The following is a 24876-nucleotide window of genomic DNA, read 5'->3' as shown; positions in this document are numbered from 1 at the left end:
ATCTGGTTATTTATGACATTTTCAAATATGTTTGCATTCCAGATAAGGGTCTTCTGCAAAAGTGCACATTTATCAAAAAAGGACAAACGGTTTTCGTGAGCAGTCTACAAACGCATAAAAAACAATTAAGTTTTGTTCTGTCCTCGCTTGCCTCCTCAGTACCATAACACCTACAAGAAAGGAGACATTTTCTTAATTATTTCCTCCTCTTCATTACTCTTATTACGATAATTGTGTTAAATACTGACATGATAGAGTGAATAAAGGTACTACCTGATATGGGTCCACGGTCACTTTCATTAAGGCCAAAGAATAAATGCTAAAGAGAAAAACAAAAAGAGGAACAAAAACTAAAGGAACACAAAGGGTTTAATCAGCAGGTGATAAAAAAGAGAGAAGAAAAAGAGTGTCAAGAAGTTAATAAAACAACTCACAGTATTAGTGTGATAGATGTAAACTGCCTCTCTTGCTAATCCTTGCCAACTCAAGTAACAGTTAACACTTCCTCTATCAGTCATGTCAGAAGCTTTCTTATTAAGAAACAAATAAATCTTGAATGTGTACCTTTTCCTCTATTTCCTTTATTTGTCTCTTTTGCAAGTCAATCCTGTCCTCCAGCTCTCTAATTCTCTGCAAGGCAAAGAAAGACATGGACAGGTGGTCAAAATATGTAAGACCAACTGGATCAATATCTCCTATCGTCACTTAAATCTGTACAAAAAGAAACAGTGGTTAAATAGTTAATAAGACTGTGATCCAACAATTCCTGCACATACTCCCAAATACCCTACCTCCTTCCCATTATGCTCTCTGTCTCCATGGTCGCTGTTTTGGGTAAGAATGATCTGGCATGGCAACTTAAGAGCAGATTTAGCACTCGACAGTGGAAGTTACTCCATCATTGAAACTTACGAGTTTAAATCTTTGATTTTATTTTGCTGACTGTGGAATAAAATATTTGTGTTCTTCTAGTGTACAAATCTTTCATCCAGCTGCAGCATCTTTAAGTGTATTCAGGGTTAAAAAGGAGGATATAAATTCAATGGCAAATTACTTAAAAAGACATGAAATTAATAAAACTAAAGCCCAAGCTTTTTAATTTAATATCAGCTTTTCCAAATTAATCCTCACCGGGCCAGCTTAATCATTAACAAAGGAAATAAAAACAAGCTGTTTAGGATTACAAGACAACGGAGTCAGCCAGAGCAATGACAAAGTGTGTAAACCGAAGCCAAACTGCAGGGAAGAAAAAACAATTTTACCGCAACTCTGAAGCGAAAAGAGATACAGAATTTCTAGATTTAAAATAAAAAAGAGGCTTAACATATTTATAGTTTGTGACCTCCTAAAACTGATGCACAAATGCATTTAGTTAGTATATTTCAGGAGTAGTTGGTTAAAAAGGTGTTTTAAGGGTTATGGTTAGAGATTAGAAAAAACATGTTAGGTTACACAACAAATGAAGTTGAAGGTGCAGTGGTTGTTGATGCACTCAATGAATAACATATAGTGTACAAGCCACATGTGTAGAACTACTGTGAGGGCTGCAGAGGGATACTGAAGGAGTGGGGGTGTATTCAGATCATAATGACACACACACACTGACACACACAGCCACAAAGTCATCTTTTCACTCTTCCACTTCTTCATAGCCACTTACAGATAGAGCTACAGGTCGCACACACAGGGATACTGCATCTTTTTCATAGCACCAGAGGTCTGGTGGGGTCAGACGATTCAGACAGGGACCAAGGGTCAGACTGAGTGAGGGCAGGACTCAGTAACCTGACTCAGTTTGTTTTAAACCTTACCTGCTGGGCCTGCTGTAGGAGCTCCATGCGCTCCTGTAAGATCTGACTGTCAAACTGCCGGCTCTGCCGGAGAATCTGACGCCGCAGCTTGTCCACGGCTAGCCTCAGCTCCTCCCTCTGCCTGTCTGTCAGCGACTCGGCCACCGCTCGGCATGCCGGCTGCTCCTGCTGCAGAGCGCTATACAGGGTGGCCTCCAGCTCCTCGATCCTCTGCACAGCCAGTTACATACACACACAAAGACACACACACACACACATACACACAGACGTGCAGATGTGCATGCAGAAACACACACAGGCATGCACAAATATTTACATGATGGCCCACACACACACATACACACAAATGCACACAAACAAACACTCACCCACACGCGCACACACACACACACACACACTACTGTGACCATGGCAGATATGGGGAACACTGTTCTACTTTACATTGGGGGTTATTTAGGCTTGAACTTCACAAAGTAACTTCAATATAACACAAACCATATTTTTTGTATGACTCTTCCAGAGAAGTTACTATGTAAAAATCAAGCTTTCCCCAACACAATATGAAGTGGTACCATAAACATAAACCAACACCACAACTGATGAAATAAAACGGTTAGAATTATATGGAGAATATCGTAAATGTTAACTTCTGTTTTCTGGGTGCAGCCTATTTAATTCAGTCGGAGGGCAGAATATTTTGGATCATTCATGTTGACAAAACTTAAAATCTTATTAAACCCATTCTGTCTAAAATTATTCCTCAACTTCACTGTTTGTCTACCTGAACCATGTAACACAATTTATACACAAAGGCATACATTTATGAGAGTACATCAGTGATTAGAATTTCGAGAAATAAAATTGTATTAGGCCAACAAGGAGCCATATACCTCATCCAATTCAGTGGCTCAGATTGTGCGCAAAATTTAGACTTTCATGGTAAAAGATGCAGTATCCCGACACAGAGTTTACCTTCATGGAGCATGTTGCATTCACAATGTTTAATGGGATTCCAAATGTTAATGTGTCATGCTGGAATGACAATGTTGCACTGCTGCATTCCTTGGTTAATGTTGTAGTTAATATAAATGAGTTCATTTTGCCTATTTGGCAGGCCAAGTTTTGTATAAGGTCATACTGCTCCAGGCTCCGTACCATGTAGGCCTGGTCCAAGGCCTGCTTCCTGTAGTCCAGTTCTTCCTCCAAGAATCCTTTCTGCTTACTGAACAACTCCTGCAACAACATGTGATGATATACAATATAGATCATGTTATCACAGCTGAACAATAGAGTGCAGTTTATTCAGTAAAATCTTTAAAATCCAGAGTGAGACATTTAGCATAATTACAATAATAATAATAACAAGCAAAGAAATCTTGAGTTGTGTATACAATGGTGTAAAGTACATGTGCACCTGACATCAATTTAACACACAGTCAAACTTTAGAAGATTGCATTCTCTAATGATAAATTAATTTTTCACCTTGTCATTTTCCAGGTCAATCATCTTCTGTGTGAGGGCAGCCTCTGTGCTATCTATCTGCTTCAACCACTGTAAAAGGGAGGGTTGGAACAAAAGAGTGAAGGCAAGAAAGGCAATAAAGAATAGATAATACTATAAAATAATAATGAAGAATAAAACATAAAAAATAACTCCACTGTAGCAGTTGTATTGGGAATAAATGAAATGTCATGGCAGTGTCCACTGTCATTGAAAACACAACATGTCCGAGAGGCATTTCTCTCACCTTTTCACACAGTGATATCACTGTCCCTGCCTGGATCACTGCAACTTGCTCCTCATTTCTGAGATTCTTAAGAAAGCACAGCATAAACATTAGAAAATATAACTCTTAAAAAAAAATAAAAAAATAGCAAAACTTATTTTGATCAAAATGTATTTGTCCTTACTCCATTATCCCCCAGGATATCCAGCTTCTTCATCAGCTCAGGAATGATTACATCCTACACAAAGGTCAAAATCAGGCATCATACTGACAGCATGTAGTCTCAAAGGAAAATAGCTTCGGCTTGTGTAAGTGTGTTATCACCTTGATTCCCTCCTGATGGCAGTAGATCTGCAGGGCACTGCTGCTGTTCTCAGGGAAAGCAGACATGTGCAGATTGAGGGCAGGAGATCTGCGCTCTCTCTCCTACACAAAGTACAAACCATGTCACACTCATGTGCACACACCTTAACATATCCTGAGGTCAGCAAAACTAACTTTTCCACAAGTCCTACAGTCAGTTAATAGTTCATCGCAACATTGGTGGAAGGAAACAGTGAGAATGTGAATGAGAGCGAAAAGGGAGTGAATGAGGGATTTACTTACGTGACACAGAAAATATGGTCGGGATCTGCCAAAATGAGGGAGGCGGGAACCCATAGATTTTAAATGGGAAACCAAAACACATCAAACCAAACCAACAGGGATTGTGAAAATACATGCTGGAACTGAAAATTGAGAATATGATCTCAAACGGATGCTACTCCATCTACATTCAGACGCAACTGTTACTATAGATAAATACATGTGATATCAGCTGATATGAATAACAGATTAGTACATTAATATTCTAAATGCTACATGCCTTCAAAATCAAAATCTAATTTCTTTTGGTATATCTATATTTGCCACTTTAATATTAAAGAAAAAACTAAGAAGCAGATGAATACTAAAATTCCCCAAATTAAACTAAACTATAAACTGTCAATCATCCATGGACACAAGCTTTTATCACATGGTAAATGTAAACCAAACACAGGACATGCATGACAAAATGAATAAAGATGGGATTGAATGGTGAACATAAATACATTTTTATTCAAATAAAAATTATATTCATCTTAACACAACATTCTTTCATAAAAAAAAAAAAAAAAGTTCCAATTCAGAGGAGAGGGTATGCACACAGCTGCCACGCAAAACACAGATGCATACAGAGGAGAACGGAAGTGTGTATAAGTGAACAGTATGTGTGTCTGTCTTGTCTGTCGAGTCACTGTATGTAAGTCTTGCGTCTGGAACTGAGGTTGTTGTTGTCTCCTCCTGGTGACAGTTTGACGTTAGTGCAGTCTCTTACTTCCAGTTCCAGGACCCTGAATTCCAGCAGCTCATTCTGATCCCGAGCATCCTGAACCTCGGCCTGCAGCCGCGACTCTGCCTGCTGCAACACACACATCTGCAGGCACGCACACATATACGCATCTTTGTTACACAAGTTCAACGGTTTGGCATGTTTTAAGATGCATTACCTGTCCTTTAAATAATCATTTTAATTAATAATGTGTCCATAATTCATCACAGATGTTTGGCCTTTTCACTATTCATTAAGGCATAATTGTTCTTTTCGTACATTTCTGGTCACAGACTCTCTCTGAAATGTGCTCTGCCATGATTAGACAGTTTCTGATTTGACCCACGATTTTAGCTTCAACATTTTGTTGAGGTAAAGTTCTTCACTGATGGTGATTTAGATGTTTGGATTCCTTGTTAAATGAAAACAAAATGAGCAGAACAAAAGCTTGTGCAGAATATGTTCACACTCTGTATTCCTCAAAGTTGGGCATTGAAAAGTATGACTTAGTACAGAGAATATAAAGTGATATGGTATAGTATCACCATTAGAAAAATCTTAAATCAACCTCAAGTTGGCATTAAGTCTATAATTACAAAGTGCCTACGCTTCCAACAAATGCTTTAAAGTGAGCACATAATGTACCTTCTCATGAAGTTCTTGGTTGGTCCTGAGCAAGTACTGCTTCTCCTCCACCCACTTTGAATCCTGCCATAATAACCAAACAAAATATCAGCAAGAAATGACACAACCAGGAAGAGGAAAGGATCCCCAATGACAAGGTGTAATGAACAGAGACACAATCACCTAAAGACCTCACAGGCAGTGACCATCTACTGTATTCCAAATGACGCATGCAAATGTACTATATAAACAAACAGACAGGGACAGAGTGGCAGTAGTTGTTTATTGATCCAGAGAAATAAACACCACTCCTGAGGTAACAGACAAAGGAACTGCATTCACAATCATCAAGAGTTCACCGTAACAGCAGACAATCTGAGGTGCAAAACAGCCAAGCAGGAAATCAAAATAACACAGCTGAATCAAGCCACAGTGGAACAGGCAATATGCAGACAACATGCAGTGACGAAGGAAAAACTTCACAATAAACGAAGAGAAGTGAGAGCAGTGAAATGAATTTCGATGTACCTCGTGATATTCTGAATAGATAATAATTAAGGAGCTTAGCGTTGGCATTTCTTTTGACAAAATAGCCGAGTTTTACTTCGAGTGTGTAGGGGTTTGGCTCAGACCAAAATCTTTTATGATGACTTCTGCACATGTTAAATGAACTAAAATCAAAGTAAACTGTATTTTCATATTCAGAAAAGGTGAGCTATTAAGAGATTAAGATCACGTGTATCAATCTAATCACAGCTGAGCGTCCTCACCAGGCTCGACAGCACTCAAAGCCTCATTAAGAAAAAGAACCAACAACAGGAAGGAAAGCGAGTGAGGCAGAGCATGCAGGCACAGAGCTTGGACATCACAGGATTCTGCGGAAGACCTGGTCAGCATAGCGCCAGCCCAGGAGCAGAGTGGCCAGACAAACATGCAGGAGGACCAGTAAGAGCAGGACCAGTGAGCTCCTGTCACCCTCTCTTATCTTTGTTACCTGCCCTCTCTCGGCCAGGGCCTTCTCCAGGTCGACGATCTTGTCCTGGCAGCTGCTGAGCTCTGCCTGCAGCTGCTCACGTGTCTGTGGGAAGGGACCAGTGTGCAACATGGTCAGACAACAGAACAGATTCTCAAACCTTTGGTAATGATAATTTCAATAACTTAAATTTACAAAAAATTGTAAGTGCAATATATTCACTTCCTAGTATGTATAGTGTTTTGCCAAGCTGTAAAGACAAATATTTGAGGAATGTTGCATGATGGGTAAAGTACAAACCCTGGCCTCCCTCTCAGCATCCAGAGAGCCCCCTGTCTGCTCTTGGAGAAGAGCGTAGGCCCGCTGGAGAGCCTGATACTCTCTGGTCAACTGACGGAAACGAAGCTCTGACTCTTCACGGGAAACACTCTTTAAGAAAAACAGAAATTAAAAGAAATAAAGATATATTAAGTTAAGGCAAACACACCCTTTTACCTTACTTATTTGGAAGCCTTCTTTCATTGTGATGATCAAAGTCCAAAAAACACATTTGAAAAACAATGTCTCGCCAAAAATCATGACTTGGTCATTCAAGATAATACACACAGATTTTGTTGTGAGCAGTTTCACAGAGAAACTGACATCATAAGGCAGACATCTATAGAGCCAATATTTTTCAAAACAACTCAGATCAAAACAATCTAGATGGAAAAATAGCACTACATGTAAGAGTTAAAATGTAATTTTTGATTTTGTGGTGAACTGTGCTATTCTTACCTCTTCCAAGTCCTCCTCTGGAGTCGCAGGTGTGCGGTCAGTGAGGTCAGTGTTATAGGAGGTCAGAGAGGAAGTCTCAGAGTCTATCGACTCCTCATCAAATCCAAAATATGTCTCCACAACACGCCCCGGCTAAGCGAAAGAGAGGAGAAAGCAGGACAAGCAGGGTTTAACAATGCGTGTATTGTTAAATAAAACTTTTAAATACATTTTGTCGTACAATCTACAGAAAGCCAACATTACATCAGACCTTATTTCAGATTAAAATATTTTAATTCAATAAATACTTTAAATCCACCACAGCTTTCCCAAAATTGCCTTCTTTAATTTACCAAGAGTTTTGTGTTTGTTTGTTTGTTTGTTTCAAAAGCAGATACTATTATTCTGCCTCTAACAGGTAAAAAAAACAAATCATGAGATCAAATCTCTACATGTTTGTTTCCTTCTATTTTGTTATTAACTTCTCCAATCTCCACTGAGTATCTTACCATCATGTTTATAAGTCATCTCCTGGCAACCAGAGAAATAGAGGCACACTAGGGCACAGAGGCAAATGAAGGCAGAAAAGTATAGGATAAGGAGGAGGTACTCTGTCATGTTTCTACTAGACCAAAAACAGCAACACTAACTATCAACAATCTCCCAAAAATACATCTATAAAAATGTGGACTATGCTAGCTGATCTATACAGCTTTCTGCAAGCCTTCAATAGTGTCCTCAAAGAACAATTGCTTTCCGTTAGACTCCCGCACAAAATGGAAAAGCAGACAACAAAGCTTCTGGTTTCAAAAACTACTCCTACAGAAAAGTCAAAAGGTCGGTTTCTGTTTTTGTCTCCAAGATTGTGTGTTCAGCTTCTGCCTTGAATTTCAAAAAACAGAGATAAATCTCCAGATGACGTCCGAGAGCCAAGCCGCTGTACCCAGCCCTGCATCCACCTCATCAAGGTGACAAACTGGTTCCAGCAGGAGAGGTGGGAGAAAATATCTGACACGTATCTACAAAAACTCCTCCTCCTAGCAACATCAACTCTAAAATGTCCCCCAATGTATTAGTCCAAACACACACTCAAACGCCAGCATATCACAGCAATTAGTAAGCATCAGCTCTGTCCCCTCTTTATTCACGCACAAGGAAACACAGATAAGCACACAAGCATGCAACATTTGTAATAAATGAATTTGTGGTAATAAAATAACACTAAAACAAAATAAATTAAAACAATGGCAAAAAAACATGTAATAAGAAGAATAATAATAATTTTCCACTAGCTGTGAGTGTAGTTCATGCGGGAGTTGTGTGTGTGCTCAGCATGATGCTCCCAGCTGTGAGGACTACTGTCATTATCATCTCCTGAGACCAATTAAACACAAACATACAAAGAGAGAGAGACACACACATACAGAGCGCAGTGCTTAAAGATCAGTCAGCCACAGAAAGGGTAGCTGCTTAGTTACATGCCACTGGATTAACAGAGTTTTTAAATAATTCATGGAAACTTACTTTGGAAAGCTTGATAGGTTTCCTCCTGTTCTTTTTGCTCATCACTAATCGGTCACGTTCCTGAAGACAACACCCACACACACACACACACACACACACACACACAGCGGCTCAACATCTCGAACTTTGTGCTTGACAAACAATGTTGTACTTCACAACTAAGACTGTGTAAGAATTCAAGATTCAAATGAGAACACAACAAAATGAAAATCAAGCGTTAATGATGGACAGGAATCTAACAATATAATCACAGGAATAAAGCATATGGGTTGAAGCTCTCTATAATGAGAGAATTAGCAGCTGATGATTATGAAAATATAAAGAAAATAGCGTGGGACGGGAATAAATGAGACACTTTGCTGATTGGAGACTGTGTAGAAACCAATAAGAGATTAGTATGCATACAGCATGTAATATTATAAAACAATATTGATATAAACTGATCAGCCATAACATTATGAAGAATAAGTCTTCCTTTTGAAGCCAAAACAGCCCTGGCCCATCCAGGCATGGACTCCACTAGACCTCTGAAGGTATGCTGTGGTATCTGGCACCAAGCCATCAGTAGCAGATCCTTTAAGTCCTCCTTAAGTTGTGAGGTGGGACCTCCACGGATCAGACTTGTTTTTCCAGCGCTCCACTGGATCGAGATCTGGAGAATCGTTGTGTTCCTTAAACCATTTTGAAGCATTTTTGCAGCACGGCAGAATTATCTTGCTGAAAGAGGCCACTGCCATCAGGGAATATGGTTTCCATGAAGGGGTGTACTTGGCCAGAAACAACGATTAGGTAGGTGGTACGTATAAAAGTAACACAACATGGAAAAGAAAACTTGATTCACCAGACCAGGTCACCATCTTTCATGTGTGGTCCAGTTCTCATGCTCACACGCCCATTGTAGGCGTTTTTGGAGGTGGACAGCATTAACTTTTTCAGCAATGAGCTACAGCAGCTCTTCCACTGGATCGGACAACACGGGCCCACATACATCAGAGTTTTGCCTGGCCAATGACCCTATCACTGGTTCACTGGTTTTGCTTTTTCCAGTACATCACCCACTGCCAGGGGCCACTGCAATGAGCTAATAAATGTCAATTTTCATAATGTTATGGCTGATCTGTGTATACTGTGATATAACATATGTCCATCCAGTAAGGTAAATACCATCAGTTGTTATATCATCCAGCCCTTGTCCCATTTTACAACAATCTTTGAGTATTTTCCATAAGAATTGTAGGATTGCAGCGCTCATTAAAGAAACACTAGACGACTTGTATTAAAAACACTTTTAGTAATTTAAGCTCTTACACCAACTGGAAGATACTAATTTATTGAAATATACCAGCCATCTGACTCTTGTTGTTTTTAGTAATATCCTGACCTGCGTGAGCTCGTCAATGATGCCACGTTGCTCAGAAACCTGCAGCCTCAGGAACTCCACTTCCTGTTCCTCATGGGCATGGCTCAAATCTGTTAGGGAGCTTGGCCGCCTCAACTGGGGGTGGGTGGGTTGTTGCTGTGAGGGAGGCCGAGAAGAAGAGGCTTTTTCCTTCTGAGGAAGGAAGACAGAGAGGCCACATTATGGATGTAGGAAGAATTATTTTGTGCTCTTTCGTAAACAGCCAGCAGAGGTCCTGTTTCCTTTAATTCTCAGCAACACAGTCCCTTTTCCTCTACAGACTAAATGAGAGATATAATAATAATACAACAAAGTAAAGGTAAAAGATGCGTTTCTCACCATCTCAGCATTTTCTCGGCTCAGGTTCTTCAGTTTCTCCTCCATCCGTTGCAGTGTTTGCAGGAGGTCATCATTCTTCTTGGACAGCCTCTTGTTCTTCTCAAACATGGGCTTCATTTGGCTCTCGGCCTCTCGCACCCGCTTCAACTGCACAGAGGAAGGAAACAGGGAGGAGGAGAATAACTTTAATCTAGCTTTTCTAGTGACAAAGAATTTCCAGTTTGAGCAGGAGGGAGAAGACCAATGCTGGAGGATGTTTTAATACATGTCTCATAGGCATGTATGTTTCTTTCTGTACTCTTAGGTGTGAATATAGGCTCTCAGAAGTGTATATGTAGGTATGAATTCCACTGCCTATAATCTTTTCATGTATGTGCTTGTGCATGTGTGTGTGTTCCTCACTAGTTCATTCCTCTCATCGGCCAGTAGTGCATTTCTGTCCTCCAGTTTCCTGATGACCGAATGGAGCTCTGCAATCTTCAGCTGGAACCTCCTCATGTCACGCTCCTCGGCCTCCTGTGGAGCAGGGGGGAGAGGGGAAGAGGAGGAAGACAAAATCTAAAAAAGGGAGTACATGCAGGCCAGAAAGTAGGTAATGGAGGTGGATAGGAAAGAGGAGGTGGTGGGATGAAGGTTGAGAAGTCATTTTAAAAGCCCAGCAACTGTGAACCTGTATGTGCACCATAGGCAGCATATCCACATTGCTTTTCATGAATGTATGAGCTGTAGGTGATCTGCAGTATGACTGATGTATTTCTTCTTAACTAGGAAAAAACAAATGTACCCACTTAGTGTCTCAAGGTACCCCTGAGTTTCCTTTAACATTAAAATGCTCGCCAGTCTGCAAGAAAGACCTAATAAAGAAACAAAACAGAAGAGTGACGCTCATATGTTTGACATTCTGTCTGGTTTCAATTGGGGATTTAGTAGTTTCTTTTTTTTTCTATATTGCTACCTAAAGCCAGGGTGTTGGCAGCAAATGACAAAAAACAATCCAAAGTCTTTCCTTAATTTCAGTGCTGTTTTAGAGACTTTGTTACCCTTCAAAAATTGCTGCAAAACACATAATATTTTACAATCTTTTTGTAAAAATGATCAAATGTAAACATAGAAAACATCCGAATAACATGTGCTATTAAGTGTATTAACGCTTTCATGCCTACGTACAGATGCCTGTGTACACATCTGGTTTTGTGTTTGTGTATACCTGGTTGTTGAGGAGATCTGGATTGTCCCCCAGCCCAGGCACAACCTCTCTCTTGGGGCTGCCGTGGTTGTGTCTCTCAGCCTCTCGTACTTGGCCCAGCTGCTCATCCAGGGCTTCCTTCTGAAGCAGGAGCTTCTGGGTGTAGCCGGCCTGCATGCCCAGCTCCTTCTCCAGGGCGCACACCACCCGGTCTTTTGCCTTCAACTCATCCATCTATAAGAGGGATTGATAGGAATATGGTGATGGGTGGTGTAAGGAATGAGTAAGTCAGACAGACATTTTCCCATTAAAACCCAGTTACAGCCCAAATTAACATTACTGAAAGTGCACAATAAATGATTTATTTTTATGTAATTTTATGCAATTCAGCGAAAATTGTGCTTGATCCACTTACTTCATTGGATTTTTACATCGAGTTTACATTAAGTATTTTATTCTGCTGTGCAACTTTTAACTTTGAGTGTCATACTGTCCATACATTCAGTCTAACAAGCTCTATGCTCCAGTGACTAAGTACAGAAAAGGGGAATGGCACTGCTTTAGCTTTTAATATATTGTGCTTCTGCTGTGATTAATTTATGAAGCTTTGTTCTTGCTCTGCGTTGACACGTCTTCTGACTAATGTTGCTACTTCCCTCCGTATTTTGTTCTTTAACAGTGGTATTTCCTGTACTGCCTTCCCTCCATCAATCAGCCATTTTCTTTGACCATTGTTTTTTCAAATATCATAAAGATTCCTTGTTCAAACATTCCTTTACTAACGGTAATGTCTGTTATTGTAGCTCTACTGTATGCAGTCGGATTAATGAGTAACTGCAGCAGATAAACACACTCTTATTTTTGCAGATAAGTGACACACACGGTGCTGTAAGCCAAGACAGGGTGTGCAGCAATTAACCCATAACCTTCATACAGCATCACTGAAATAAACTAGAGCTGTAACTGAACTTTAGAAGCAGGAAAACAGATTTTGATATGTGAAGGACTCTTGGTGATTTTCAAATCTGGCTGGGACAGACAAGGGCTATAAAAATAATAGTTGCTATTTTGTCAGCTATCCTGCCACAGGAGGAATAATAACATCTATAGTTTATGGTGTGGTGTAAGACTGGTCTTTTAATTGCATATATTACAGCTCCATATTTTGTAACTTAATTAAGGTTAACTCGATGTGATGGACATAACAGGACACGTTTTACACAGGCCCGAAGGGGGAGTGATGATATGAGGCCTTGAAGAATTTATATTAGACATTCTGAGAGGTTAATATTGTAATTCGTAATTTGTTAGCTGGAGTACCAAGATAAATTAAGGTTAAATTGAATTACTGATAAATTTCAATTTTCTCTGAGGGAACATGGGAAATAGCAAAGTTAATTTTAGCCTTTATCAAAGACTTAAAACAGTGGCCATGTCAGCTTAAGATCAGACATACAGTATGTAGTGTCTGTGGAGTATGTCATCCCAGCAGCATGTGTTCTCACCAGTCGGCGGATGTCTTTCTCACAGTCCCGTTTAATGCGGTGCACCTCATCCTGGTGCTGTTGGTAGGCTGTACGGAGATCAGCTGCTTTGGCTTTATCTGCCTGTTGAGCATTTGCAAGCGCCTCCTCAGCCTGCTTCCTGGCTGTCTTCTGTTCCTGGATCTAAAAGACACCACACACACGCACATGATCATATTAACACAAATGAAACCAAAAACAACAGAGTGATACTCTTTTTATGAACACACATCCTATCTCATTAAACATTTGTAATGATAGATGCTCTGTTTATGTGGAAAGGCTTCAATGGAACAATAGCTTGGCAACAGGCTTTTCCACCTCGCTTCCTGTTTTTCAGCAAATTTACAAAAAGACTACACAGTTCCTCATCAACACTTGGGATAGACACACACCACCATCACATGCGCTCATAAGATTGTTTCAGAAGGCCATTTTCCACAACAAAAATGTCTGTCTCCATCTAAGAACATACATTGTCCTCAGCCCAAATTCAAATGAAACAGATAATTTATACTGGAGTGAATGTGTGAGATTGCTGCATCTGCTTTGTGAGAAGCAGAGAATACTGGATGTGGTGTAAAAGCAGATGCTACAAACTGGGTGCATCTGGACCCAGGTTTTTCAGTCTATGACAGAAAGTGGACTGACATAATTAATATTTTGTCACCTATATACACGCTAGAACCTACCTCCTGCTGTAGCTTTAGCCTCTCCCCATCAAAAGCTCTCCTGGCCTCCTCTCGAGCCTCTCCAAGAAGAGCATTTTTGAGCTTGTCAGCAGCTCCATCTCTCAGTGCATTTACAAGCCCCTGGAGCCTTTGTACCTCAGCATCCCGGATCTTTATGGCCCTGGCCAGCTCGACATCATGCTGTCGTGCAAGGGCCTCACGAACAGCCGCTATTTCGCGTAGTTTTTCCTCATGGAGTTTGGCGCGCAGGTCAGTGAGAGCTACAGCGTGTTTGTGCTGCTCAAGCTCCCGAGCCTGCCGCTGTTCCTGGAGCCGCTCACGGAGCTTACATACCTGGGAGAGTGATATAGAGTGATATGATCCTGCTATTAGATATGCATAAGAATCCAATCAACCAGTCATCATCATAGTTATCACTGGGCCCCAAAGTATTCATCCATTTGTGTACAGCCCGATTTTTTTGCTGATGGTAACCGCATCAAAACGCTACTGTGTCTCTGATTTAACATTACTCATTGTTAAATCAGTTGGATTAGCTAGGTTTAGGTATGAGGCTTGAGACTGATCAGGATTAGGATGAGAATATCAGGGTAAGTCATTTACAGGCAGTGTGCAGCGGGTCATGTCTTCAACATCCTGGGAAAAAAAAATGTAATCAGTGATGACTTCATTGGCAAGTTTGTGCTCTTAAGTGCTGGCAGTCTAAAACAAAATTTATAAACAGCTTTCAAGTTGGGCTTTATTCCCTAACAGGGAACAGGAGACACTCAGATGGATCGCAGTTATGATGTCTGCACTGACTTATACTCTACATGTTAAATCTAAGGGATTTTTTTCTTTGCATGTACCTCCCTATAAGATAAATTTTTGCAGCCTTGTTTCTTATAGTTAGAGGACAGTTTGATAATTTGTAACCGCCAATAACTCCTGGATTTCCTTCTAAACCTTGTCCTTTCTGAGGATAAAAGGTTGCCAAGGATCGTAGAGGATGTGCTGCTTTTCAACCTTCTAAATTAGTCTCTTATAGTCCATGCTGACTGTTGACTGAGAGAATCATCTAAGACGTCAGGGTTAATTCTGACCTTTATTGAACGGGCTAAAGTTGGAGCAAGTGTAGTGCAACACCTCACTTAGTATGTATGTAAAGCATCTTGAGGCGCACTTGCTCACTCATTTGAATTGCTTACAGTTAGGAAGTGGCAACTTCCATATGGCAAAGAGATACAAGATTATACTGAGCACAGCTCCCACTAAATATTGCTTCCATATTAGTACAGGTGTGCATGAACTGAATATTAGCTGCAGAGTATTTTCAACTTTGTGACTGTGAGTCTAGTTAAATAAGTAAATAATTTAGAAATAATTCTCTAAAAGTGGACTTCGTCTCAATTGTCACTGATTTAATGTTTCATCCTCCCCCTCACCTTGCCACGCTCCTGCTGCAGCTCAATCTGGGCGTCCATGAGTTTGCTCCTCAGCTCCTCATTGGTGGCCTGCACCGACTCAGACATCACCTCTGATTTCTCCGGCTTCCTTCCCTTCTTAAAGGGTGGGGCCGAAGGGGGTGTGGATGATGACATAGCACTCTGGCCGCCCAATCAGGACGAGCACAGAGTACCAGATATGAGAAAAAGGAGGAGAGAGTCAGACACCGCTCCTCCTCCCTGCGAGCATCATCATCATGTTGTTGTCAAGTCTACATCATTGCTGGAGGTTGCTGAGAGAGACAGACAAACAGAGAACAACAAGAAAAAATGGAAAAAGAGCGAGTCAGTGTAAAAAAACTAGGTTACACAACATTACTCTGCACTATACTTCAGGACCAAGCCACATGACGCACTACAGCCTGGGGAAAACAGACTATTTTGGGGACTAAAATTTACACTCTCCTCTATTGCTCTCTTCTCTCTAACACATACACCTGGGCTATTTATCATCATCCTACTCCAGTCCCTGAGATGTACTTTGAAGCTCCACAGTGCATAAAAAAGGTGTCTGACCACCATAGTTACGGGGTCTCATATTTCCCACAAGACTTTTGCTCTGTTCTGGACCTGCTCAGTACAGTATAATGAGCAGTCTTAGCATCATTATACTCCACTTAAAATAAAACTGAAAAAAGCAACAATTCACCACAATTTGAGATGCTGAAACAGGAGGATGTTTGATAATATTTTTGCTTGTAAAATAACTTTAATGATTATCCAGTGACGAAAATAGTTTTTATTCATTTTCTGTCGATGATTATTTGACTAACAGTTTCAGCTTTAATGTAAAACCATGAAGGGGATCACTGATATGCAACAATGAAGCTGGAGAAAAAGGGAGATATCCAACTGAACCGCACAAAGTATGGGAAATATAAAAGGATTTAAATTAATGATTAGTTTACTCTCTACTCCTCATCCTTTTCCCATTGAAGGCAGGCTACACCTGTATTAGAGTATTAGAGTGGCTTTGGCATATTTTGTTTGGACTATTCCTGGAAATGAATTGTAACCCAGTAACCTTAGAGTCTTTCTGCTTACTATTAAATAAATAATGCAACGAGCAGAAACATTAATACGACAGGCACCTCCATCTTTTTCTGCATGCACATCACCAAATATTCATACAACATGCACAGATGGCAGCAATAGTTACCAAGGCAACCCTTGCTCTCAAAAACTCTATTCCTCTCATAGCAAAGGATGACGGGAAGGAGGAGTCTCACACGAGGAGACACATAACAGCCACATACACGGTGCACACACCAAATCACACACATGGCATCGTGTAGAGGCTGCTGTACATTTGGAAAAACATGTACATGCACACATGATTTTGTTATCTGGTCCAATCTCAGAGCCAAGGCTGACTGAGAGACAGAAATGCACTGTTGCTAGAGGGCAAGTAAGCTTTCTTCCACATGGATTTCTACACAGCACAGTCAAACGTTGGGAACCAGTGGGAATGGGAGAGTAGGAGAATGAGATAAAGGACGGAAGAAGATCAAGCCTATAAGTGAGAGGCAAAGACGAGAAAAGAGCATGAGTAGAGTGGGGGGAAAAAGACATGCAGAGCTCTACCAGACCTTCAACCATTTCTCCTCCTCTTCTCTTACATTTGCTAACCTATCTCATCCCTCCACCCTCACATACTGGCTTGTTGATGTTTGCAAGCATAGGCAATCAGTGTTCCCACTCTCATTCACAGAGACAGGAGAAGAGAGAGGAAGAGAGAGAGATCATTCAAACCCGGAAAGCACTGCCACAAGTGCACAATCTCTCGAGTCTAGGACAACTAGGGACAGACACAGCTGACATCTATTCACACAGACACCAAAAGCTCTCTGCACTTATTCACAAGGAGTGACAAGGACGTATTGATTTACAGTAGGTCAACAGACTCAATTCACATGTATCTCATATTTATGGGACCTTGAACACATAAATTACAAGTAGACATCATATTTGCTGCACACTTTCTACCCCTTTCACTGTTTTACACGTGTTTATGCATGCCTGTGCCATTGAGAGAAGTGTACCCAAGCTGAAATGGCTGAGACGCATCATGGATGGTCTCCCTCAACTTTGTTCACAGGAGAATAAGATGTGGATATGTGACTTGAAGGGGTCTGATGGACAACAATCACTAACTCTAAATAACTAGAAACTACATATTCCACTTTACATGATTCTAGATTCCCCTTACACAAACATAAATATGCCATCAGACACACCCAGTTCCTACAAAACCTCCTGGAGGTGTTCTCATATTCCCAAGCTGGCAGCCAGAACTTAGCTTAGAGTTTATAGGGAAGCTGGAACATTTTACAGGGGCACCGAGATGCTAACAAGCACCTTTAATGTTCACAGAATCAAAGAGAAGCTTGCACATGTCACAGACCTTAAATGACCTCATCCACTCTGAGTATTAACAGTTACCCAGCTTATATTTCACTAGAGAGCCTTGCTGTTTAAACAAAACCTTTCAACAGACAAAACTGGTGGCCATAGTGAAAAAGTCATTGTTGACCCCGCTATCACCCACATATACTGTAGCTGATATAATCTCATCTTCATAACAAATAAAACTGATTTTCACACTTCAAATCAATCTCAAGTCATATTTTGCAGAGTTGAAACCATTTAAAAGCACCGAATGTAGCAGTGAGACTACACTGGAGCTAAATCACTTGATGGTGTCTGCAAGAAGGAAGTGATGAGGAAATTGTGCAGCTGCTGAGAAAAGGACTTGAAAGTCAGCAACAGAATGTTGCATGGAGGAAACATGAGACAACACAAGAAAAATAAATGGAGCATGACGTAATCAAGGATCTGTGTAGCTACCTGTCTACCATTAGCTTGTTTTGAAACGCTGAGCCTTAACAAAGTGTGACAAACATATAGGTAGTTTCATAACTCTCAGGAAATCCCTCCCCTTTGTGAATTGGCCGGTCTGTGTGATTACAACAGTACACAGATTACAAGTATAGTAAACTGCAGTGAACTGCACAGTATAATGGACAGTGGTAAGAAAGTACAAAACTGGTGCCTTAAGTAACCGACTTTTAGAAGCTAGAAACTGTTTTTATCAACTGAAACAAGAAGCCCTTGGAAAAGACATGTCCACCTAGCAGGCGAGCAGGCCTAGTGGCAATTTCAAGCACATGTGGTGGCAGTGTTCCTATACCATTTCTGTGAGCTGTCTGCAACATACCTTAGCAGCAATGCCATACAATCAAATGCACAAAAATAAAACCAACAAAGTCTTCTTGGACAAGGATTGCAACTAATGATTACTTTAATGGTCAATCAACCCGCTGATCATTGTCATTGGAACATCAGTTACTGGTTTGCTTTGTATGGGCACACTCACATATGAGTGACTTGAGGAGTGTGTCCATCACCTCCTGGGGCAAAATCTACATCAAATTTCATAAAGGTTGAACTCCACAAAGTGAAGACAAGAATTTGTTCATGTGATTCTCTAATTTTGTAACTATATGTACATATCCTTAAACATCATAAAATAGGGGGAAAAAAAACACAAAAACCTATATTTCTTCCACCATCAGTCAAAAACCCCTAAACACTCAAACATTCAATGGCATTAGTGCAATAAAAGTGTTCTAGATGGACAAAATTCTGCCTGTATAGCGATATGCTGTTCTATTACATGATAGTGTTGCTGAAGGATATCATCATCATGATTAACATACATATCATAATTTAGATTTGATATGGAAAAGATATACAATGATACAATTTAAATTTATTGATTATATGTCTGTGCTATGAAAATGTATCATTTACAATGCACTTCTTTACTAGAGGAACCACTGTAGGTTATAAATAAGGTACAAAATTTTGGGTGTTGGGTGTGAAGGTTACAAGCTTGTAACACACTTACAGACGGTCCTCTTCAAAGCCATAAACAGACCACACACACACACAAGTGTCAAACATTAACTAGACTTCAGTGAGACATCCAGGTCCAATAAAAATGAGAAATGGTGCAAATGGGAGCTCAAACAAAGACTCCTTGTTTCTCTGTCTAGGATAAAAAATAATAAAATAATCAACAGCGAGGGTGTGGACAGACTGAGATATGGTCCTGTTCATATTACACTTTTGCTACAGTGCCTCAAAAGCTTATATATAGCCACGCCAGAGACACACATTCTCATTGTAGTCATATCAGCATCAGCAGAGCATAAACTGTCAGAGCAGGTCTGGCCACACTCCAGATAACCCTCCACAGTCCACACACACGTACTCAGCAGTTTGGTGATACTCCAAAGACACCGTAAAGATCCCACTGAAAGGCTGAGTAACCCAGCCAAGTGCAGCACTAGTGAAGCATATGACCTAAAAACTACTATGCCAACAGAATGACTACGAGTTACTGACCCCAATGACTAGTCAACCCAAACAGATACACAAGAAGTCTCTCTTGCTCTCACACACACACACACACACACACACACATGCACACACACACACACAAAGACCATCTACTCAGTTATGCTATTGGTTGTCTTATTGCTAGATCTATAGTACTCACTAATGTGTCATTACGGTCATTAACTGCTAGAGGCATTGTGTGTTTTTGGCATGGGTGTGTACTGTACATCTATGTGTATGTACTTTTTTGCATGCATGGTTGCATCTGTGTGTCAGCAGTGGTGGCCTATCCCGCTCAGAAAGACATTCTAGTGCAACTAGTTATGTGATCAACCTTGCTTCTATTTCTTTGACTACAAAGCACATTAGTCAGTACTTGTTGCGATTTCCCACGTGGCTTACACAAAAACATTACTACATAGCACAGATATTTGCTTATGTCCCACTCTCTGCATTAAGAATACAGGCTGAACTACTCTCATGTCTTCAGGAAAGAGTTAAAATGAAGAAAGTGTAGGAACTAGAGAGGCATGAACATGTGGCTACAGTCCACAGGGATTATCGTGATAACAGCCCGTTACTCACAGTATTACATTGAGCAAGCCAGGGGTATGGAGGAAGGATAGGATAGGATTATGAATGAAGAATAAGCGGGATGAATTAAGTTAGGGGAGAGGAGAGTGGATAAAGGCAGAGCATGAGGGGGAAAAAGAAGGAGAAACTACGATGTAGAGGAGAGTCCAGGTGAATGTCTGCAGCCATTCATATTACACTTAACACAGAACAGATTAAGAGGTTGAAGTATAATCAAGAAACAATAAATGGACAATGACCCAATCTTCTGTCACAATAACGATTACTGTTTTGTTCCAGTACCTACTGGAGAGCCATTCCAGTCTTAGGGTCAGTTAATGCAACAACATACAATGGACACAGCGTGCATCACAGTTTTTGCAGCATGACCTGAGCAGGCTGATCAAACAGAAGTGAATGTGCAACACATGTTGGCTGTCCACTGGGGCAGATTTACAAGCCTCTGGGGCTGCCTGCTACAGCAGCAAAGCTGTTATGACAGAGTCCCCGCCTGTAAACACAGCAAACGGGCAGAGTACATGCATGGCAGAGGACTGGTTTGGTCAAGGGATATGATAGGGATGTTGGGATGGCTTAATGCGATGTGGCTAGCTCTCTAATGAGCTGTCAAATGGGGAATTATAGGGTATAGTGCTGGTGGAGAAAGCGCTTTTACACCGCTGACAGCCTGCCTCCCCGGCTTGCCAACCACACCCCACGGCGACATGCATAGGGCTGCTGCAGCATCCTCCAGCTACAGAGGTCGCATGTCCTTGCACTCAGGCTGTGCAGTGTAATGTGTCGATGTTTCTGTGTTAACCACTGCCATGTTCCACCGTGCTCCTCTGGCGTGACCACAGACTAAATGGCCCATATTCCACCAATGGCCTCGCCTTATAGTGGGAAGAAACATCGGCAATATAACGGCTAAGATACATTGCAGTAGGACGAGGACAGCGAAAAGAAAGAAAGAAATGTAAGAAAGAAAGAAAAGCAGTTGAATAGTCGGGTAATGTTATCATCACGCTTCATACTTCCTCTTTAGCTAGCTGGAACAGTCGACCAGAGATGTCACACAGGTTCACAGTGCAGCCGAAATTCGCATCCCTGTCTGGGTCGATATGAGGCTTGGCAGTTTCTGTAACTGTTACCGAGCCCAAACTCACATCGCAAGCCGCACATGATGAAGCCAGGACGGTGGCTCTCTGGCCGTTACTGCATCGTTAGCACAAGAAACACGGACCTCGGGTTGATGTGACGGCGGCTAACCGCCTGTCAGAGCCGACAAATTATTTGCCAAAAGTTGTCTATCATTTCATACCCAGGGAACTTACCCGAAATGGAGGTCCAACGGTCGCAAGTGTCCTGATGTAGAAACGTTGTTGCCTGATCTGCTTCACATCCAGGAAGGGAGGCTGGGCTTCGGTTCTGTGGAGAGCTGTGTGAAACTCACCTCCGGCACTTAAAAGATGTCGAGCTCGGCTAACTGCAAACAGCGACCATTTACAACTTTATTCCTCAGATATTACACACATTTTCCAGCAGTTCGCTCAAAGGCTGGAGTTGTAATTCCACCATTGATATTATGCTCTAGCTACAGACCGGATTCAGCTTCAGGCTTCTCCTCCTCCTCTTCTCACTTTGCTCCACGCCCACACACAAACACACGCGCGCGCGCACACACACACACCCGCACTGTAGGGCGCGCGACGTCATCCGTTCCCATACATTTCATGCACTTGAGCGAAACAATTGATAAATAAATAAAACTGTGGCGCACGTCTGGACTTGAACGTGAAAAAAAAAGCCGGGCGGGCGTCGCCGGTAGCGTGATAGACGCGCGACACCTGACTGCGTGTTCAAGGATGACATCGCGCGCAGTAAACGCGTGTATACGCCGCCGGTGCGCGAGAAACGTGGTCAACGTCAGAGCGTACGGTGATAAGAGACCGATACCAACCCAGAAGGAATGCAGTTCATTTGATGCCAGGTGTTTGTTCAAACAGATGTATCCCTTTCTATTGTATGAAGCTAGAGAAGTATAAAGAAAATAAAATAATTTCGAGGTAAGTTCAATTAAAACGACAAAAGATGGAAAGAAAATTGAGAACCATACATTTGTTTTTGTGTATTAAACATTTTCCCCAATGAGAAAGTCAACAATACATTTTAGAGATGGTTACCCATAGAAAAAATATATTTACTACGTTTGACAAACACGCTCTTTTTACTGTATTTCTTACATTTTTAAAAAATATATCTGAAAGTCTTTCAGTCCAAGGGAATTTCATTCATTTGCTTGACATATTATTGTATTTTTTATGCTATAATGTTGTAGGCCTATGCTATTAGCACTCTTGTATTGTGCACTTGTTTTGTACCTAATGTAATACGGACACTGATGATGATAATGATGATTACAAGCTTATTTTATATAAGATCTTCTGTGCCTTTTACCAGGTGTCACTGTCAAACCATTTTTTTATAGATAAAGATTAACCACCACCACCATCATCATCATACAAACTCAAATACGTCGATGCAGATTTTCCACTGTCTGTATGTTCTTAAAGAAATGAGATGCACTGACACCGAAAGCTTCAAATACAGGTACCGTATGCCTCCGACTTCAGCATATCTGTCTAGGCCAACATGACTTGCCAAGTCACGGAAACCAGGTGAAATAATCTGACAATGTGAAAGTGGCGTGAGTGTGACCCAGATTCTGGAGGATGCATTACTTCCACACAGCTGCCTGTCTCTGCCTCTCCACACTGCGCCTGCCTGCTTGCCATTCTTAAACAGCACCACATCATGACAGCTTTCCCGTTGCTCCAGGGCAACGTGGGCCATGGGAAGTGCAAGAAGAAGAGCACACGGTCAGGGATGAGTTTCAGTGAGTTTCAATCTCCCGCAATGGTCATTCACTCATCTAGAACTCTAGTTCCAGTGGTCATTTCTGTCCAGGTTGTATAGGCTTTTTATATACATTGTTGAGTGAAGTAAAGCAGACAAGCAAAGCGGGTGACTTTGGGGTACTGAGCTGCACTCTATTCAGGATCCTGCTGAAGCCAGCAAACAGACACCCAGATGGAGTGATAAGAGAGCGATGAGGTGAGGGAGGGACGTGTGTCCTGTTTTGTTTTGGTGAGGGACTGACTCAGAGGGCAAATGTGTGTCAGAGTGTGCTAATGAGCGTTACCGTTAATTGTTTTGCCTGAGGTTTTTTTTTTACTTCTTTCTACAAAATGGCATTTGTATTTGTGTTTGCACCTCTCTCTCTCTCTCTCTCTCTCTCTCTGTCTGAAAGAACAACAGGAGAATTCACAGAAAGAGAATAAATTAACTTATTTCACGAAAGTTTTGCGATTAGGCCTTGTCTCATACTCAAATTGAAGAACAACCCTATTCAGTGATAATACTGGTGATGATTTAATTCTTAAGTTCTCAAAGAAGACTGTCTGGCTGACTATACTGAATAGACCAGTTAAAGCATCGTGATCACATATATTTTTTTCCCCCCCATGGGAAGAAAGAAACACTTTCATTAGCAGTCATAATGGTATCAAGTCAGTCAACCTATTTCCATTTCATTTGCCCAGTTAATGTAAGTAGTCACTGTTTTTTATTAATGTAGCATAACCATCTTAGGTTTTTGCCATATCTGTGAGAGTTGCCCACAATAAGCTTAACATATTCATGACTGCTGGCAGATTAAATTTATTTGAACCTTTAGGGGCAGCCTTTGGTATTCAGAGGGGAACACTGGGAGGGATGTGCGTGCATACAGCATTTAGTTTAATCACACAGAGAGAAAACAGCAGACACCCTTTCACGCATTTCTGAAGCCATCCACCAAACTGACCTATTTTCCACCACGTAAACGCAAGTCCAGTCTGGAGTGCTTGTGATGACGTAACACTTTCATATGAAGGCAATTAGGCTTCCCGGGCATGAGTCACCACTGTTACTCACTAAAAAAATCTGAGACTGAAGTTAAAACCTTAATTCATAACATGAACATAACAGGATGGCAACCTTGAGTGTAACAGACGAGAGTTGCGTTTGAAGTTGCTTTGATTTGTAAAAACAGAGTGACAAAGTTTATTCTGTTTTCCTGACTTTCTGGGTAAGATAAGTGGTGTTTAATGGAAATGCTTTTGTTAAATGTTCCAATAGTCAGGCCAGTACATTGCTCTACAAATGCACTTTACTGCCCACACCCAGAATCATAATCCGAGTTGTTTAATGTGGTGTAAGTAGTATGACTCAACAGTGAGAGTTATATAGAGCTGTAAGCAATCAAACATAATTCTAGTGGTTTGCTATGGGAATCAACAGTGTATTGCATAACTGTCATCATAAAGTCAACATAATGATATTGTAGTCTGTGATTAAGTGTCTGTGTGAGCCACAGTCCACATGAAATTAAATGTTTTTTTATCCCCATTTTGTGTTATTTTCAGGGCATTAACTGAAACGTTTTGGGTTTTTTTTTGTCATTTGAATT

The 24876-nt window shown here is 41.0% G+C and overlaps 1 protein-coding gene across 2 annotated transcripts; it reads right to left on the bottom strand.

Moving 5' to 3' along the window:
• Positions 1 to 29: 29 nt before the first annotated feature.
• jakmip1 (janus kinase and microtubule interacting protein 1) lies at positions 30 to 22192 on the bottom strand. 2 transcript variants are annotated; one of them, XM_046406101.1, is made up of 23 exons: positions 21701 to 22192; positions 15330 to 15622; positions 13906 to 14238; positions 13196 to 13357; positions 11712 to 11924; positions 10907 to 11020; positions 10505 to 10651; positions 10148 to 10318; positions 8767 to 8826; positions 7264 to 7395; positions 6787 to 6915; positions 6508 to 6591; positions 5535 to 5597; positions 4896 to 4994; positions 3863 to 3964; positions 3723 to 3776; positions 3560 to 3625; positions 3295 to 3363; positions 2967 to 3044; positions 1812 to 2021; positions 565 to 630; positions 274 to 350; positions 30 to 170 (listed from the first exon to the last, which is right to left on the bottom strand). In XM_046406101.1, the coding sequence occupies exons 2-22, from the start codon at positions 15483 to 15485 to the stop codon at positions 300 to 302; spliced, it is 2559 nt and encodes an 852-aa protein (XP_046262057.1). In that variant the 5' UTR covers positions 15486 to 15622; positions 21701 to 22192; the 3' UTR covers positions 30 to 170; positions 274 to 299. The 2 variants fall into 2 exon arrangements, with proteins under 2 accessions (XP_046262057.1, XP_046262056.1); XM_046406100.1 differs by lacking the exons at positions 30 to 170; positions 274 to 350; positions 565 to 630; ... (4 more) ...; positions 3723 to 3776; positions 3863 to 3964 and having other exon boundaries at positions 4609 to 4994; positions 21701 to 21852; positions 21969 to 22178.
• Between the last annotated feature and the right edge of the window lie 2684 nt (positions 22193 to 24876).

Source organism: Scatophagus argus, chromosome 12 (genome assembly GCF_020382885.2).
Source record: "Scatophagus argus isolate fScaArg1 chromosome 12, fScaArg1.pri, whole genome shotgun sequence".
NCBI classification, from domain to species: Eukaryota; Metazoa; Chordata; class Actinopteri; family Scatophagidae; genus Scatophagus; species Scatophagus argus.
This window is presented reverse-complemented; position numbering and strand designations above follow the sequence as displayed.

Excerpts from the sequence above, each read along its gene's own strand:
- jakmip1 (XM_046406101.1), bottom strand. The coding sequence starts at position 15,485 with ATGTCATCATCCACACCCCCTTCGGCCCCACCCTTTAAGAAGGGAAGG. Across the intron at positions 11,021-11,711 it reads CAGATCTCCTCAACAACCAG|GAGGCCGAGGAGCGTGACAT; the intron begins GTATACACAAAC and ends CCTGCTCCACAG. Across the intron at positions 5,598-6,507 it reads CCCTGGCCGAGAGAGGGCAG|GATTCAAAGTGGGTGGAGGA; the intron begins GTAACAAAGATA and ends TTATTATGGCAG.